General features: G+C 38.7%; 1 protein-coding gene across 3 annotated transcripts in view; it reads right to left on the minus strand.

The window, feature by feature from the left end:
- The window catches only part of LOC127628742 (SLIT-ROBO Rho GTPase-activating protein 3-like), a 42755-nt gene extending 26227 nt beyond the window's left edge, over positions 1–16528 (minus strand). For all 3 annotated transcript variants that reach the window (XM_052105601.1, XM_052105600.1, XM_052105599.1), the window contains exons 1-3: positions 16211–16528; positions 3170–3693; positions 1203–1374 (exon numbers count right to left, since the gene is read on the minus strand). In XM_052105601.1, coding sequence (XP_051961561.1) covers positions 1203–1374; positions 3170–3227 — 230 coding nt within the window. In that variant the 5' untranslated portion in view covers positions 3228–3693; positions 16211–16528. The remainder of the gene's footprint in view (positions 1–1202; positions 1375–3169; positions 3694–16210) is intronic.
- Between the last annotated feature and the right edge of the window lie 983 nt (positions 16529–17511).

The raw sequence follows: 17511 nt of genomic DNA on the forward strand, positions 1-17511 counted from the left end.
AAAATAATCCAAAGATGCATGATATATATACAGTATACATAAATAAATGTCTACGGGTTGATATAAGAATTGTCTAGGTCCTGATAACCCTGCTCAGACTGATCTCACAGTGAAATCGGAAACAGTAGGTTGACTTTTCTTTAGCTAAAATCGGTACGTGCTTACCGAAATTTGAAACACTGCCCACAGAGGCCAAAACGAGAAGTGTTGATGGGCATATGGGCACGTGTGAGCTCCGTTTTCTGGGTGAAATATCCACAGAGGGGCGGCAAAAGTGAGTTAAGAAGCGAGTTCTTTTCAGCGTTGCAGGATTCAATACAGTGGAATAAGAGGAATGCATATTTTATTAACTGTACCCTCCAAACCAAACCCTAAATCTAAACCTAACCTTCAGAGAAGGTTAAAAATGTTATGTAAAAGGGGAAAAATTAAAACTTGTCACAGATTATGCAAACACTATTACTTTCTGGTTTCAATGCAGGATTCAAACCCAGGACGCTCATGCTGTTGACGCAATGCACTTCTGGTTGCATCACAGAGGAAGGTAAACACACTGGAGCCGATGCAAAAATGTCTGATAGGAGATGGCGCTTGTCAGAAAGTTGGCATAATTGGTCCAATCCTGGGGTACTGAAACTCTTGGAATCAGAATACCGACTTCACGGGCGATCACGTTGCCCACCCGGGGTTACTGTATGATAGTGATCAGCTGACTATACATTATCCCTTACATTTATAGAGTGAATATAATTATTTTTTCTAAATTAACAATTTTTTAAATATTCTATGTAGTTCCTTCATTAATATGAGGTCAATACATTTGCATGCATAGTAATTATACATAAATGGATGAGCAAAATACGGTTTAAATACTTTTATTTGGAGTATAGCGTATCATACTGCAGGACATTTCAACTTCCCTAAAGTATTTAATGTAAGCTACCCATACCCAAATATGTATAGGCTATATATATATATATATATATATATATATATATATATATATATAGACAGAGAGAAAGAGGGAGAGACTGTAGAGAGGGAGCAGGAAAGTATGAGCAGGATGTGATCTGGCCACAATGCAGGCCAGAATCAAACCTGTCTTTCCTGCATGACCACGACTCAATGTGTCTAGCAAATTTGCGCTAAACATTAGGCCATGGCTGGTTTTAAATTCATAAAGCAAAAAGGGCGATGGGTACCTTTTAGTCTTGATAGTGAATTTCTCGCTGAGTTTCTCCAGAGAGCGGGCATACTCTGCCTCAATCTCACCCCGTCTGCGCAGGTACTCGCTTAGATCCTGCAGTTGCTGTGTTTTCACCTCCAGCTGTGCATCCAGGATTTTTAGCTGCTCCGAGAGCTGACCACGTACCTCTGAACAAGAAATAGATGGAGAGAGATAATATATGTATGAATGATATATATATATATATATATATATATATATATATATATATATATATATATATATATATATACACACACACACATACACACATACACACATGCTCACCAACCACTTTATTAGGTACACCTGAACACCTAGTTATTCATGCGATTATCTTGTCAGCTAATCATGTGGCAGCCGTGCAATGCATAAAATCATGCAGATACTGACAAGGAGCTTCAGTTAATGTTCACATCAACCATCAGAATGAGGAAAAAATGTGATATCAGTTATTTCGACCATTGCATGATTGTTGGTGCCAGACGAGCTGGTTAGAGTATTTCTGAAACTGCTGATCTCCTGGGATTTTTAAGCACAACAGACTCTAGTGTATAGACAATGGTGCAAAAAAACAAAAAACATCCAGCAAGAGGCAGTTCTGTGGGTGAAAATGGCTTGTTAATGACAGTGGTCAGAGGATAATGGCCAGATTGGTCCATGCTGACAGGAAAGTGACAGTAACACAAAATAACACACGTTACAACAGTGCTATACAGAAAAGCCTTTTGGAACATACAACATGTCAAACATTGAGGCAGATGAGCTATAGCAGCAGAAGACCCCTCCGGGACCATTACTGTCAGCTAAGAACATGAAACTGAGGCTGCAGTGGGCACAGGCTCACCAAAACTGGGCAGTAGACTATTGGAAAAACATAACCTGGTCTGACGAATCTCGATTTCTGCTGCAACATGCAGACAGTAGGCCCACTGCAGCCTCATCTTTCTATTCTTGGCTGACAGAAGTGGAACCTGACACTGTCTTCTGCTGTTGTAGCCCATCTGCCTCAAGGTTTGATGTGTTGTGCATTCTTAGATGCTATTCTGCTCACTACTATTGTACAGAGGGGTTATCTTAGCTTTTCTGTCAGTTCGAAACAGTCTGGCCATTCTCCGTTGACATCTCTCATCAACAAGGCATTTCTGTCCACAGAACTGTCACTCACTGGATGTTTTTTTTTTTTTTGGCACCATTCGGAGTACATTTTAGAGATTGTTGTGTGTGAAAATCCCTGGAGATCAGCAGTTTAAGGAAATCCTCAAACCAGCACATCTGGCACCAACAACCATGCCACTGTCCAAATCACTGAGATCACAGTGATGATGTGAACATTAACTGAAGCTCCTGACCTGTATCTGCATGATTTTTTGCATTACAATGCTGCCATGCGATTGGCTGATAATTGCATGAATATGAAGGTGTACCTAATAAAGTGGTCAGTGAGTGTATATATTCTTAAAACAAGAGAAAGCAACTTTCCAATGATGTAAGAAAAATGTACCTAATTTAAGGTAGGCAATATTCTCCGAAATTGAGTCTTAATGTCTTAATTTGCAATTTTGTTTCTCGATTCAATTGATCCTATTTTAATTTCTATATAGTTTAGTTTTGATATCTTAATTAGAAAAAAAGACAAAAATATTGACTTTTTTTTTTTTTTCAAAAAAAGGAAAAAAAGAGAAATAAATTTTCATGGCTTGATTCATTAGCATTTTGTATAGCGTGACATCAGTTCCCAAATATGTTGTGTGATACTGGATGCATATCTCTAGGTGTTAGTACAAATCCCAGATGACTCACATATCGGCCACCACAACATAAAAAAAATTGTAATTTATAGAGTGCACCTTTAAATGTAGGGAAGTACTTAGTATATCAGTCTATACAGCTCGAGTAAGATAGAGCACAAGATTGAGTTACATTACATTTCCTTAACAGTACCTTTGATTTGTGTCTCATACTCCGCCTTTTCCTTTCTCAGTTTTCCATGTGATGTCATGGTCTCCTTTTCTGGTGTATCAGTCCTATGGATTTAATCAAGCCTGAAGCGTAAGATGATCACAAACAGGTTTTTTTTTTTTTTGTCTGCACAATTAATGACTGTTCCAATGTGCTGTCAACGTCGTTTTGGTTCTTTGCAAAATTAGTTATATTTCCATTAAATTACAGAGAGACTCTTCATGTACTGTCTAGAGTTCGTACCGGGCGACTAAAGAAAAACCCTGACTTTCAATCTGTGCTTTCAGCAAAAACGGAACAGGGAATTCTCTGTTTGCAAGTGTGTGTGCGTGTGTGTGTGTGTGTGTGTGTGTGTGGACACGGGTGAGCTCCAGTCTAAGCAGTTCTTTCAGCACGGTGTGTGTGCATTCACAGTATCATTTTCAGAGCAGAAAATATGGGAGCTTTGCTGGGGCCTGATAGTTCATCTGTTTCCTGAGGCCGTGGTTAAATGTGATTGTCCATGACTGGAAAAGAAAGTGAGAGAGAGACAGTTAGGGAAATTGGGTGTGAAAACACTTTTTTTTGTATTTGTCTAATTGACTACAATTCTTGTTTACTTTCAAATCAGATTATAAGCATAACAATTTTTGTGAAACGTTGAACTGAAAACTTTTATTTCAGAAATTAGTTTTAGGCATCACCCCTTCTTGCTTTAATAACAGAATGCACTCGAGCTGGCATGGACTCCACAGCATGATTTGAGCACTTTCCATGAGCATCTTACTGTATGTGCTTCAATGGAAGCAAGGAAATCTGACCTTTTCTTATCTGATAAGTGACCTTTAATAGTGCAGAATCATGTTTTTCTTCATTATTTTTTAATGTCATTATATTTCTTTGGTTTATATTTTCCTAAAACATTTTGTTTATTTTCAGGTTTAAACTAGATTTTGAATCCAAGATTTTCTATGTGGACTCAGACTTGTGAGCTCCACTGTTTAAATGGGAAAACAGACAATGAATTAATATGGAAGTAAACATAGAAATGTGAGATGAGAGAAACAGTGAAAGACATGAGAGGAAGTAAGATAAAAAAAATGTTACTTCAATCTGACGCATCTTGGCACTTCCAGACGACAAAAAGCAAAACAGAACAAAAAACAGTTAACTGAGACGAGCACATCTGCCCACATCCTGTTTGTCTTCTGCAGTGTGTGATTCAGAAAGATCCATACACACTTTTACAAAAAAAAGAAACAACTAGAGCAAGCGCTGTTATCTCGTATTAGAGGCACTGATCACATCAGACCGTGTGGGGTGAGGGGTTATCAGAAGCTGTTTTCTTACAGAAGTGACTGACTGTCGCAGGATGACTACCTTAAGTGTGCTGGAGTTCCTGTGAGTTGCACCAGTGATGCCATTGGTCTTAAGAGAGGGTTGAGGGACCTGACTCATCATATCTCTCAGCACAAACACACACACCCATGTAGTCACACAGGAGAGTGCTACTCTAGCACTGTGCATTAAAAATGTAGGGTACCACACAATTTGAGGTGAGAATTGAGAGGCAGATGAAGCTGCCCTGGCGGATGCACACTTGCTGTTTATTTAAAAATACGTTAATGTTAGGGCTGTTGATTTAACACATTAAGTTTGATTAATTATATAAAAACAACAAGTATAAAATTACACAATTAATCATGCCCCCTGACACATGCCCCCTACACATGTACACATAAAAGTACCCAGAGCTCGAATTGAGTGGGTGCTGGGAAAATCCTGGACCCCCCACCATAAGGCATAAAAGATTTCACTACTTTTAACTTGACACAGTGTCCTTAAAATGCAGTGTTTATGTCGCTGAATACCAATGAGACTCGCCAAACGTGTGTCTGAGGCAAGCACATGTACAAAGAACAACAACTAAAAATAGCGCAGACAGAACGCAAGACTGCCTATGTGAGAGCTGGACACAGTGACGAACTCAATGCAATGGCTTAATGGTTTAATTATATGAGAATAAAACCAAAAATATGAGTTCTTAAGCCATTTTTTGTATTGTATTATCAATGCTTTATTCAATAATGCTATTTATTTAATACTGAATTTAAATTTGTATTATACATTTATTAAAGGCCCTACATATTATATTTGTGATTATTTGAATTATTAAGCATTATTTATATGAATTATCTTTATTTGGGGGCCTTTCTCAGAAAATAATGATGTGCTGTTCGTGGTTAATTGTGATTACTTCGATTAATTAATCGTCATGTAATTAATTTGATAATAAAAATGTAATTTTTTATAAATTGACAGCCGAAGTTTATATACCGTATGTATTACATTTGCATGAATGCAATGGTTGGCAAGGTTATGCTTCAGGACCCAGATTTTAAACTGGCCATCAAATGGTGACCTAACAAAGTACCAGAATTGTTAATGTATCCTATTTGTCAGACAAACACTGAGCCAAACACCTTATTATTATTAGCCATATTTCCAATTGACACAGCCAAAACACTTTAGAGTTTGATTGGATGCACTACCTGTGATGCCAACAAAATTTTCATCAGCCTTTTCTCTTTCCTAAATTGGATATCTGGATAAGATACAACAACCCTATTAGAACAGACCCATTTTTGGTTAAGAACCAGCAGTTGGAAAACCTGATGTATACTAATGGGTGATCATGGATGTTGAAGCAGTGGCAAAATTGCATGTACACTCAAGAAAAATCTTTTAGTCTATTTTTAAAATGTACGCATTTCAGTTTTTAACAAAATAACCTAAATATTTAGGTTTGAATTTTTATGTAATTTTGTTAAAGATTACTCCGTTCCATTTGATGGAAATTTGTTATGAAATAATGTTTTTTTTTTTTTAAGGTATACTGAATTTGCACAGCATTTGATTAAACATACTGATCTGTGTACATGTTTTTTTTTTTAATAACAAAAGAGAATAAACCAACAACTTCCTCATCTATATGTATATACAGTGAGGAAAATAAGTATTTGAACATCCTGCTATTTTGCAAGTTCTCCCACTTGGAAATCATGGAGGGGTCTGAAATTGCCATCGTAGGTGCATGTCCACTGTGAGAGACATAATATAAAAAAAAAATCCAGAAATCACAATGTCTGATTTTTTAACTATTTATTTGTATGATACAGCTGCAAATAAGTATTTGAACACCTGTCTATCAGCTAGAATTCTGACCCTCAAAGACCTGTTAGTCTACCTTTAAAATGTCCACCTCCACTCCATTTATTATCCTAAATTAGATGCACCTGTTTGAGGTCGTTAGCTGCATAAAGACACCTGTCCACCCCATACAATCAGTAAGAATCCAACTACTAACATGGCCAAGACCAAAGAGCTGTCCAAAGACACTAGAGACAAAATTGTACACCTCCACGAGGCTGGAAAGGGCTACGGGAAATTGCCAAGCAGCTTGGTGAAAAAAAGGTCCACTGTTGGAGCAATCATTAGAAAATGGATGAAGCTAAACATGACTGTCAATCTCCCTCGGACTGGGGCTCCATGCAAGATCTCACCTCGTGGGGTCTCAATGATCCTAAGAAAGGTGAGAAATCAGCCCAGAACTACACGGGAGGAGCTGGTCAATGACCTGAAAAGAGCTGGGACCACCGCTTCCAAGGTTACTGTTGGTAATACACTAAGACGTCATGGTTTGAAATCATGCATGGCACGGAAGGTTCCTCTGCTTAAACCAGCACGTCAAGGCCCGTCTTAAGTTTGCCAATGACCATTTGGATGATCCAGAGGAGTCATGGGAGAAAGTCATGTGGTCAGATGAGACCAAAATAGAACTTTTTGGTCATAATTCCACTAACCGTGTTTGGAGGAAGAAGAATGATGAGTACCATCCCAAGAACACCATCCCTATTGTGAAGCATGGGGGTGGTAGCATCATGCTTTGGGGGTGTTTTTCTGCACATGGGACAGGGCTGACTGCACTGTATTAAGGAGAGGATGACCGGGGCCATGTATTGCGAGATTTTGGGGAACAACCTCCTTCCCTCAGTTAGAGCATTGAAGATGGGTCGAGGCTGGGTCTTCCAACATGACAATGACCCGAAGCACACAGCCAGGATAACCAAGGAGTGGCTCTGTAAGAAGCATATCAAGGTTCTGGCGTGGCCTAGCCAGTCTCCAGACCTAAACCCAATAGAGAATCTTTGGAGGGAGCTCAAACTCCGTGTTTCTCAGCGACAGCCCAGAAACCTGACTGATCTATAGAAGATCTGTGTGGAGGAGTGGGCCAAAATCCCTCCTGCAGTGTGTGCAAACCTGGTGAAAAACTACAGGAAATGTTTGACCTCTGTAATTGCAAACAAAGGCTACTGTACCAAATATTAACATTGATTTTCTCAGGTGTTCAAATACTTATTTGCAGCTGTATCATACAAATAAATAGTTAAAAAATCATACATTGTGATTTCTGGATTTTTTTTTTAGATTATGTCTCTCACAGTGGACATGCACCTCACGATGACAATTTCAGACCCCTCCATGATTTCTAAGTGGGAGAACTTGCAAAATAGCAGGGTGTTCAAATACTTATTTTCCTCACTGTATATATATTTTTTTATTTTTATTTTAATGAACAAAGCTATAATGAAACCAACCATACAATGGATAATACAACAAGTATACCGTATTCCTGTCACATGGGGGCAATGCTTTTCATGTGCCAATGACATAAAAGATCGAAGAAAATAACTCTGTAAACACTTTTTGATCAAATAAAAGTATTTTTTTTTTAATAATGTATTTTTAGACATGTAAGACACATCATGCACTCTCAAGTCATTGAGCGGCTATGGCAGCCTGCTCCTCTCTTCCTTCCTTCCGTAGAAACGGATTTGAATTGTAACACAAAAGTGCATGCGAGCACTGCTGTATGTCAATGTTTTTTTTATACGCTTGGGTTTCTCCATTTTGAAGGAAAGGATAAAGGATTTTAAATAATAAATCCTAATATGATATTTCAGGCAAAAAAAATGCAAGGCTGCATTTCTATCAAAAGAAGTGGTGTTCACTCATCTAATCGCATAATGCATTAATAATTTCAAAATCAGCACATACGTGGTGGTGAAGTCATTCTTTTATACATAGGCAGGCACATATTGATCAAGTAGTGGAATTCCCGTCTGAGAATGGGTCCAGTGTCCTGACTAAGTGAATGTGCTTGTTTAAACTTGATCTGTCTGCTGTATTGAGTTAAGAAACCGGGGGGAATTGGAGATCCATGGGATCAATCCTGTTTTACGCTCCCAGTAGAGGCAGGGATGAGGACGAACTGTGGTCTTATCTCTCCAAGCAGGAGACCACAGGGCCTCCTCACACAATCACACTAAGAGCCACCATTGCTGCCGCCACACAGACAAAAGCACTAAACATGGAGCATGGGTGTTTTGCTCACCCACTTACTCACCATTAAGCCATACCAAACAAATATTACTTACTTTCTTCTGTGAAACACTTAAGAAATTAATCAGCCGAATGTCTAAGATTCTCTTTTTTCTACAATGAAACGAATGGTGATTTCAGTTGTCAAGTAAGATTTTCAGTCAAAAATGAATTTCAGACTATTCCTCCACACACAAAGCTTTGGTATTCAGAAGACTTGGAATACAGTGCATGAGTTGTATCTTTTTTTGGAGTTTAACAGCCACAGTCCCCATTTATTTCATTGCATGGATATTCTGCCTAAAATCTCCTTTTGTGTTCAGTGGTAAAAATAAAGTCATAAGGGTTTGGAATGGCAGGAGGGTGTGACACAGGTAAATACTGGCTTTTACTTTTTGGGTGTACTATACCTTTAAATAACATGACAGTAAAGAAAGATTTGGCAGGGCACATACACACTGTGCTGAGACACACAAACAAATAATATACACTTTTTTTATAGGCACACTGCTTTATAGGCACACTGCCTACACTTTTCTGGCAGTATGTCAATAAAACCACAACAGTGAGCTTCCCACTACCAACTACACAACATCGCAGACACTGATGTGATCATTGATAATGCATTTCAAACCACATCCACGACGCAGTTTGTCCCTTTTGATATTATCACCACACTTATGACATTTTCTCCCACTTTCATAAATGGCTTCAGATACACTACTGGTCAAAAGTTTTGAAACACTTGACAGAAATGTTTCACATGATCTTAAAAATCTTTTGATCTGAAGGCGTGTGCTTACATTTATGAAAATAGTTTGATAGACAATAATATAATTGTGCCACCATATTAATTTATTTCATATAAAACTAAAATTTTATAAAATGTTTTTGAAATTGATGACTTGGACCAAAAAAATAAAGAAAAGGAACCAATAAGTGCCCAGTATAGATGGAAACTCCTTCAATACTGTTTAAAAAGCATCCCAGGGTGATACCTCAAGACATTGGTTGGGAAAATGTCAAGAGTATGCAGCCATGTCCAAAAGTATTGACAGTGACATACATTTTGTGTTTCACAAGTTTTCTGCTTCAGTTGTTGTGGTGTTGATTCACATTGTTTCTAGATTATTGTGCAGAGTGCTCAGATTCATTTTAAATAATTGCAAAAAGCCAAAAATAAAATTGGCCCAAAAAAAATAATTTTATCACAAAAACCCAAATTTCACTGTTTTTTGGCCCTGGCACAAAATGTCCAGCTAACATCATTTCACTAATCATATCAGCAGCACCTGGGAAAGTGTGAACAAGTTCTAGTCAGGTGAAATCACTCTATCATTCTGATTGGATTATAAGAGCCGACTGTTTACTATAAAAGGAGGGAAGAATTGCTTTCAATCATTGTGTTCTTGTGTTAGCAATGTTACCTCTAAAGAAAGACGTGCATCCATCACTTTGCATCAAAATGGCCTCACATGCAAGGAAATTGCTGCATAGAATATTGCACCTGAAAGAACCATTAACCGGATAATCAAGAACTTCAAGGAGAGAGGTTCAACTGCAGTGAAGAAGGTTTCAGGACGTCCCAGATTGTCCAGCAAGTGCCAGGACCGTCTTCTCCTGAGGAGTCAGCTACAGAAATGTGTCACCACCAGTGCAGAGCTTGCTCAATATTGGCAGCAGGTTGGTGTGAGTGCATCTGCAAGCACAGTGAGGCGAAGACTTTTGGACAATGGCCTGGTGTCAAGAAGGGCAGCAAAGAAGCCACTTCTTTCAAGAAAAACTTCAAGGACAGACTTAAATTCTGCAGGAAGTACAAGGATTGGACAGCAGAAGACTGATGCAAAGATATTTTCTCTGATGAAGCCCCCTTCTGACTGTTTGGGACATTTGGAAAAATCGATAGTCCGGAGAAGAAAAGGTGCCTACGCTACCATGAGTCCTGTGTCGTGCCAAAAGTGAAGCATCCTGAGACCATCCATGTGTGGGTTTGCTTTTCATCCAAAGGAGTGGGCTCTCTCACAATTATGCCCAAAAACAATGCCATGAATGAAGAATGGTATCAAAATGTCCCAACGATCCAGAAGCAATTTGGTGATGATCCGTGCATTTTCCAGCATGATGGAGCACCATGTCACAAGGCAAGAGTGATAATGAAGTGGTTCGAAGATCATTACATTGAAATTTTGGATCCGTGGCCAGGCAACTCCCCGGATCTTAATCCCATAGAGAACCTGTGGTCAATCCTCAGAAGGTGAGTGGACAAACAGAAGCCCACAAATTGTGATCAAATCCAAGAACTAAGTCAAGAATGGATCACCATCAGTCAGGATTTGGCCCAGAACTGATATCCAGCATGCCAGAGCAAATTGCAGAGGTTATGAAGAACACTGGTCAACACGGCAAATATTGACTCTTTGCATAAATGTAGTGTTTTTGTCAATAAAAGCCTTTAAAACTTATGAAATGCTTATCATTATTTTCCAGTATACCATAGAAACATGTTAAAAAATATTCTACAAATACTGAAGCTGCAAACTTTGCAAAACACAATTTATGTCACTGCCAATACTTTTGGCCATGGCTGTATGTCTGCAAATTCTATGGAAAGCGTGACTACTAGGGAAATGCTAAAATATAACACAGTTTTGATTTATTTTGGATTTTGTTTAGTCACAACATAATTCCCATAGTTCCATGTATGTTATTCCATAGTTTTGATGACTTTACTATTATTCTAAAATGTGAAATTTATAATCAAGAATGAGTGTTTCAACACTTTTGACCAGTGTATTTTACCAGTGTAAAGTTATATAGTTATTTTCTGTGAACAGGTGATACAAGCCCAGTCCATACACTAAAATGTTTTTTTTTTTTTTTTGTACATTTATGTTCTTTAAATCATTCAAACTATTTTTTTAACCATTTTAATTGACTATATCACAACTCCACTGGGTCAGAAGTTTACATACACCAAGTTAACTGTGCCTTTAAGAAGCTTGGAAAATTCCAGAAAATTATGTCAATCCTTTAGACAATTAGCTTCTGATAGTAGGTGTACTGAATTGGAGGTGTACCTATGGATGTATTTTAAGGCCTACCTTCAAACTCAGTGCCTCTTTGCTTGATATCATGGGAAAATCAAAAGAAATCAGCCAAAACCTCAGAAAAAAAATTGTGCACCTCCACAAGTCTGGTACATCTTTGGGAGCAATTTCCAAATGCCTAAAGGTACCACGTTCATCTGTACAAACAATAGTATGCAAGTGGTACCAAGTGGTCATCATACCGCTCAGGTATGTTTTGTGCGAAAAGTAAAAAACAATCTCAGAACAACAGCAAAGGACCTTATGAGGATGCTGGAGGAAACAGGTAGACAAGTATTTATATCCACAGAAAAACGAGTGCTATATCGAAATAACCGGAAAGGCTGCTCAGCAAGGAAGAAGCCACTGCTCCAAAACTGCCATAAAAAAAGCCAGACTACAGATTGCAATGCACATGGGGACAAAGCTCTTTTATATATTTTGTAATGTTTGGAGGAAAAAGTGTGAGGCTTGCAAGCCGAAAAACACCATCCCAACTGTGAAGCAGGAGTGGCCATCACAAAGCCCTGACCTCAATCCATTAGAAAATTTGTGGGCAGATCTTAAAAACCATGTGCGAGCAAGGAGACCTACAAGCCTGACTCAGTTACACCAGTTCTGTCTGGAGGAATGGGCCAAAATTCCAGCAACTTATTGAGAGAAGCTTGTGGAAGGCTACCCAAAATGCTTGACCCAAGTTAAACAATTTAAAAACAATGATACTGTGACAAGGAGAAAGGCGTGGCCGGGCCGGGCCGTGAGGGTGCACACATGGTGCTGAGGGGCTTAATCAGCGGGAGAGCGATAACAGGAGGAATCAGAGATGCCAGTGAGCGAGAGAGAGAGACACACACTCGGAGCTTTGTGTGTGTGTGTGTGTCGTCAATGTGTGTTGTTATGTTCCAGTTCAGTTTGATGTTGTGTTATAATTAAAGTCTTTTTGAATGTTGACAGATACAGATACCAAATAGTATGTACATTTCTGACCCACTGGGAATGTGATGAAAGAAATAAAAGCTGAAATAAAATTTTGCATTCTTAAAATAAAGTAGTGATCCAAACTGACCAAAGACAGGGAATGTTTGATATGATTACATGTCAGGAATTGTGAAAAACTGGGTTTAAATGTATTTGGCTAATGTGTATGTACATTTCTGACTTCAGCTCTATCTATCTATCCGAGGTGGGCTGACTTGAACATAATGATTTATATTCATGGTTTTGACTACGATAAAGTGAGTTTGTGCAAATGCTATTAGAGATTATTGCTTGAGACTAAAAAGCAAATTAAGATATGGCTCGCTCTGATGACTGCATATGGGAGAAAAAAAAAAAGAAAGAAAAATATCACAAATGAGATCTTTTGAATATCTCAATTATTTTTCCTAGACAGTAATGAGATTAAATGGGGAGCAAATAAAAACTGCTTCTCTCCTGATTTTTCTCCTTGTCCTCTAAAGTTTCAGAGAGAACTAGTGGAAGACTGATATGGTTTTTCATGCTGTAACAAGGTTTAGGTTGGGAAAGGAGGTGGCTGGAACCGGCTGAACAGTCAAAATTATATTTAATTTAAACAAAAAGACACACAAAAACATGCATGGCAGCTGAATGTGGCTCTTTCTCTCCCGAACTGCCACGTTCCGCTGCATTTATCCCTCTCCTCGGCTGATTAGCCCAATTGGGGGCCAGCCGTGCATAGTCACAAATGCCAATGAAAATAACTGAAAAGCAAGGTGCAGATATACTGTATGTGTAATAAAGGCTAATACACTTTAATTATAGATATTCCATTGTATGTGTGTTTCTTTTCACAATAACTGGAAATAAACTAAAAAATATTTCAAACATAAATTGTACATTTTGCATTGGTTAGGGCTAGGCTGTTGGTAGATTTTGGAAATGACAGAAGGGCGAAATATCAATTCTGTTAATAATCCAGTTGGGCACAGTTTTTATAAATATTGTCCGATTTATCAGCCTGCCCGATATGTCTATCTATCAGTTCATATCTCAACATTGTCACACATTGTGCTCAGATTTTCTGAATTTCCAAGATACCTTTAAAAGTCAGAGATCTGAGCTATGCTATCCACATTAATTTTATAGCTCTATTCTCTTTCTGTGTGTTTACAATTGTCTCATTGGCATCTATTTTTTTCTGCTGGGGAATTTTCAGAAACACACTTAAAACAAAGTTAATACTTAAATGAAACATAATTGAGATCTCTATTATAACGTCTGAGCTATGAAAGAGCAACCTCTGAGCAATAAAAAAAAATTCTGAATAAAATGGGAGTAAGTGTAAGAGGTAGGGTATTTGTGAAAGACAGAGCAAGATTTCAGTAGTAGCTCGTAAATGTGGAACTGAGTGGAGGTCATGCTGAGATGAGGCTGCTTATCTGACAATCATGATTCACTTTACTGCACTGTCTCTTCTTTTCAGTGTATGTACAGGAAAACACACACACAAATCTCTCTCTCTCTCTCTCACTACACACACACACACATACACACACATATCCCTTATTAAGCAGCTTGAGTCCCCCACCCCAGTGTTTCTTGCACTTCCCCTGAAGTCTGATATTGTAATATGCTCTGTGGGTACAGGGAACACATCTCTCTCTCTGCTCAGATCCCTTCCAACATGCCATTTTATCCCTAGTTTTGCTTCTAAAGACTTTCAAGGGCATTTCAATTCTCCGCTGCCACATCTCTGTGGCTATTAGTGCATTTTAAGGTGATTTGTGGCCACACAAGCACACACTCACCCCGACAGATACGATAAGAGCATAATAAGAGGATGGTAAAGAGAGAAAAAGTGCATTTGTGTTGAAAATAAAATACTAAACATAAACGATACATTGACTTCAGGAACAAAATTGCTATTCAGTTTTATAGACTGGTTTTCATCGAGTTTCAAGCAAGAATCAAGTTGAATTTTTTTAACCCCCATGGGTTGTTTTAAGCACAAATCTAGCAAATATTTGGTGGGGTAAGAAAAATAAATGTAAAGGTACAATAATTAATAGGACTAATACTTTTGAAAAAGATTCTAAGTTCAGAATCTGCTGCAAGCTGATGACATGTAAACTGTAAAGCCAATCAACTTGTGTACTTTCTCTTTGTCTAACATTGTCTATCAGTTGTTTGCAGATAGCTGGTTTAAGATAAATTTATATTTTTCCTCCCCAGCACCAATTGTCTAGATCTGCTTCACAGGGCTTGTATGCACTTAATTATGCAGCAGCTGCATGTCCTTGATGCAGCATGTCTTATGTATGTCTAACTGTGAAGCAGCATGTCTTAAGTTGGCTTCACACTAGCCAACTCCAAAGAATTTGATTTCTCGGTCTTGGTTCAGTAAAGGAAGCTCATTGGTCACTTGACGAGACCACAAGTATCCGATTATGTAAATAAGGGTTACGCCTGAAAAATGGCTAATGTGAAGCTGATATAACATGCAACAGTTTGTCTGTGTATGTTCAGCAGTAGCAAGTCTTCGTACTTGCTCTGCAGTGGCTGCATAAGCAGATCTAGCCCAACAAGACCAAACCTTTCAACCTGTTATATCCAATATAACTCCTTAAATGTATTTTACGAGTTGCCATAACTGAAATATGCTTAAAATCATGTACACTCACACGAGAGTCCAGTCCTATCAGTTGCCTAATAAAACTGTTTTATTTTACACAGAGCAAGTCGCCACACGGGGCAAATATATTAAGACCACATCACCGGACGAATAATGCCATATCAATCAGCAAAACACAACCAAAAAATACCTAAGTGCACCTTTAATTCATGAAAAGTCTCAGAAAAAGACTTCAAGTACATTTATCTTGTTTCAAGTATGTTTTCCAGTAAAAATATCAAAACAAACACATAAACACTGATTATAAATTGATTTCTTTTTTTGCTGTGAGATGGTGCAAGACAAAGAGAGAGAAAGAGGAGGAAAGGAAAAACCTCAGCGAACTGACAATGCCAACGAGGCAGAGGAGGTGAAAGGGGACGTGACGAGGTGGAAGATTGATACACGGTGGTGGGACAGACTGACTGATAAGGATCAATGCTGAGACACACTGAAAGCGGAAGCAGCCAGTCTGTGTGAAGTTGTTAGTGGCTTTCACTCCCTGTGTGGCCCTCATGTGCACCGGTGACGAATCGGTGATGTTTGCAAAAGCATGTAACCTATGCAGGGACATGGTGGACGGATCAGCCCAAAATATCCACACACAGAGACACACACTCTGACATAAGATTGCAGTGAGAATACATTCTATATGTGCTCACTGTCATTTACAAATAAACACACACTCAAAGACACAAACACTGAACAGAGAAGGCATGCATCTGATGCTTGCTGTCATACAAACATGTCAGTAAGCGATTGAGTGTCCACTGCCTGTGTGTTTGGTAGGGGGGTGCAGTGATGCTCTATGTGTACACGTACTGTGAGTTTAAGAAAAACATAGCAAATTAACATTCATAAATAATAAATAAAGCCCAGTCTTACCTCATTCCCTGTAGTTCTGTCTGTCTTCCTCTTCTCCTCCCTTGCTTTCCTTCCCTTTCTTGTGGACACAGAGAACACTGTGTTTGAGTCACATAGATTTCATGGAGCCAGTTTGATTTCTCCCCCTCTGACACATTCTACATAGATGACTCTCTCTCTCTCTCTCTCTCTCTCTCTCTCTCTCTCTCTCTCTTTCTAAGGCATGAAATAAAAATAAAACAGCTCTGTCTATCCCTCATGCACACACACACAAGCTGACAAATGCATGCTTGCTTCTCCTGTTCATACACACATGCATACACCATACGCACATGCTAAAACAATCTCTCTCCACTGCACTCAGGCAATCAGAAAGAATGTCATAGTCTAAGCCACACCCCCTCTCACCCCTCTCCCCGCAGGCTTACTATAAATACAGGGATGGATATGAATATGCTGTCTTGTTCTCTTAGACTTCTCCCCCTCTCATTCTCCTGCATCTCTCATTTCTAATTCTCTCTCTCTGACCATGAAATGCTTCTCTTATGACCTTGCATTGTGCTCACGGACTACCAGCCCCCCATCCCCCGTTCTCTCGCACACACACAAACACACGACTAATGTGCAGTCATGATTCTGTTCAATGCACCAGCCCTTGCAGATAATAGGCTGTAAAACCCACATTGCCAATCCAAGAGTGATTAAATCTGCAAATAGCTGGGTGATAAACAAACAGAGGCATGAAAATGGCTGCATGTGATGTTACTTCACACATGCACCTGCTGGCAATGAAACTGACTTACAACACCAGGCAGAACTGCACACGCCGTGCACGTCGTCATGTGCTCAAGACTGATTTGTTGCATCTATACCAAACAGAATATGTAAATATTTATATAGCCCATTAGATGCGTGATTATTCTACATGTAAGATCAGGGCAAAACAACAAGAACAGTCAACTGCCTTGCCACATTGAAGTGCACACGTTTGCACCTCACAGGAAATGATGCTCCAGTTGCCCACATAACTGCCAATTTACTAGCAAAAACACACACATCACAGCAACACCTTCAGACGCTAAAAGAGAGCTGAGGCTGTATTAAATGTGTTTGTTTTTTGTGAGGAAGAGTTTGTTTCATGTGCCAGATTCATTAAATTTGCTGTGGAAACATTAATACATTTGGCTAATTAATTCAGGATAGGTGGTTACATTTTCGTCTTTCAGTAAAAATATCATTCAAAGGCGCTTCATTTGCAAACACATTTTGTAAATGAGAATGAATGGCCTTAATGTCTGAAAAAAAGCACAACGGTGGGCTGT

The sequence above is a fragment of the Xyrauchen texanus genome, chromosome 35, assembly GCF_025860055.1.
Source record: "Xyrauchen texanus isolate HMW12.3.18 chromosome 35, RBS_HiC_50CHRs, whole genome shotgun sequence".
NCBI classification, from domain to species: domain Eukaryota; kingdom Metazoa; phylum Chordata; class Actinopteri; order Cypriniformes; family Catostomidae; genus Xyrauchen; species Xyrauchen texanus.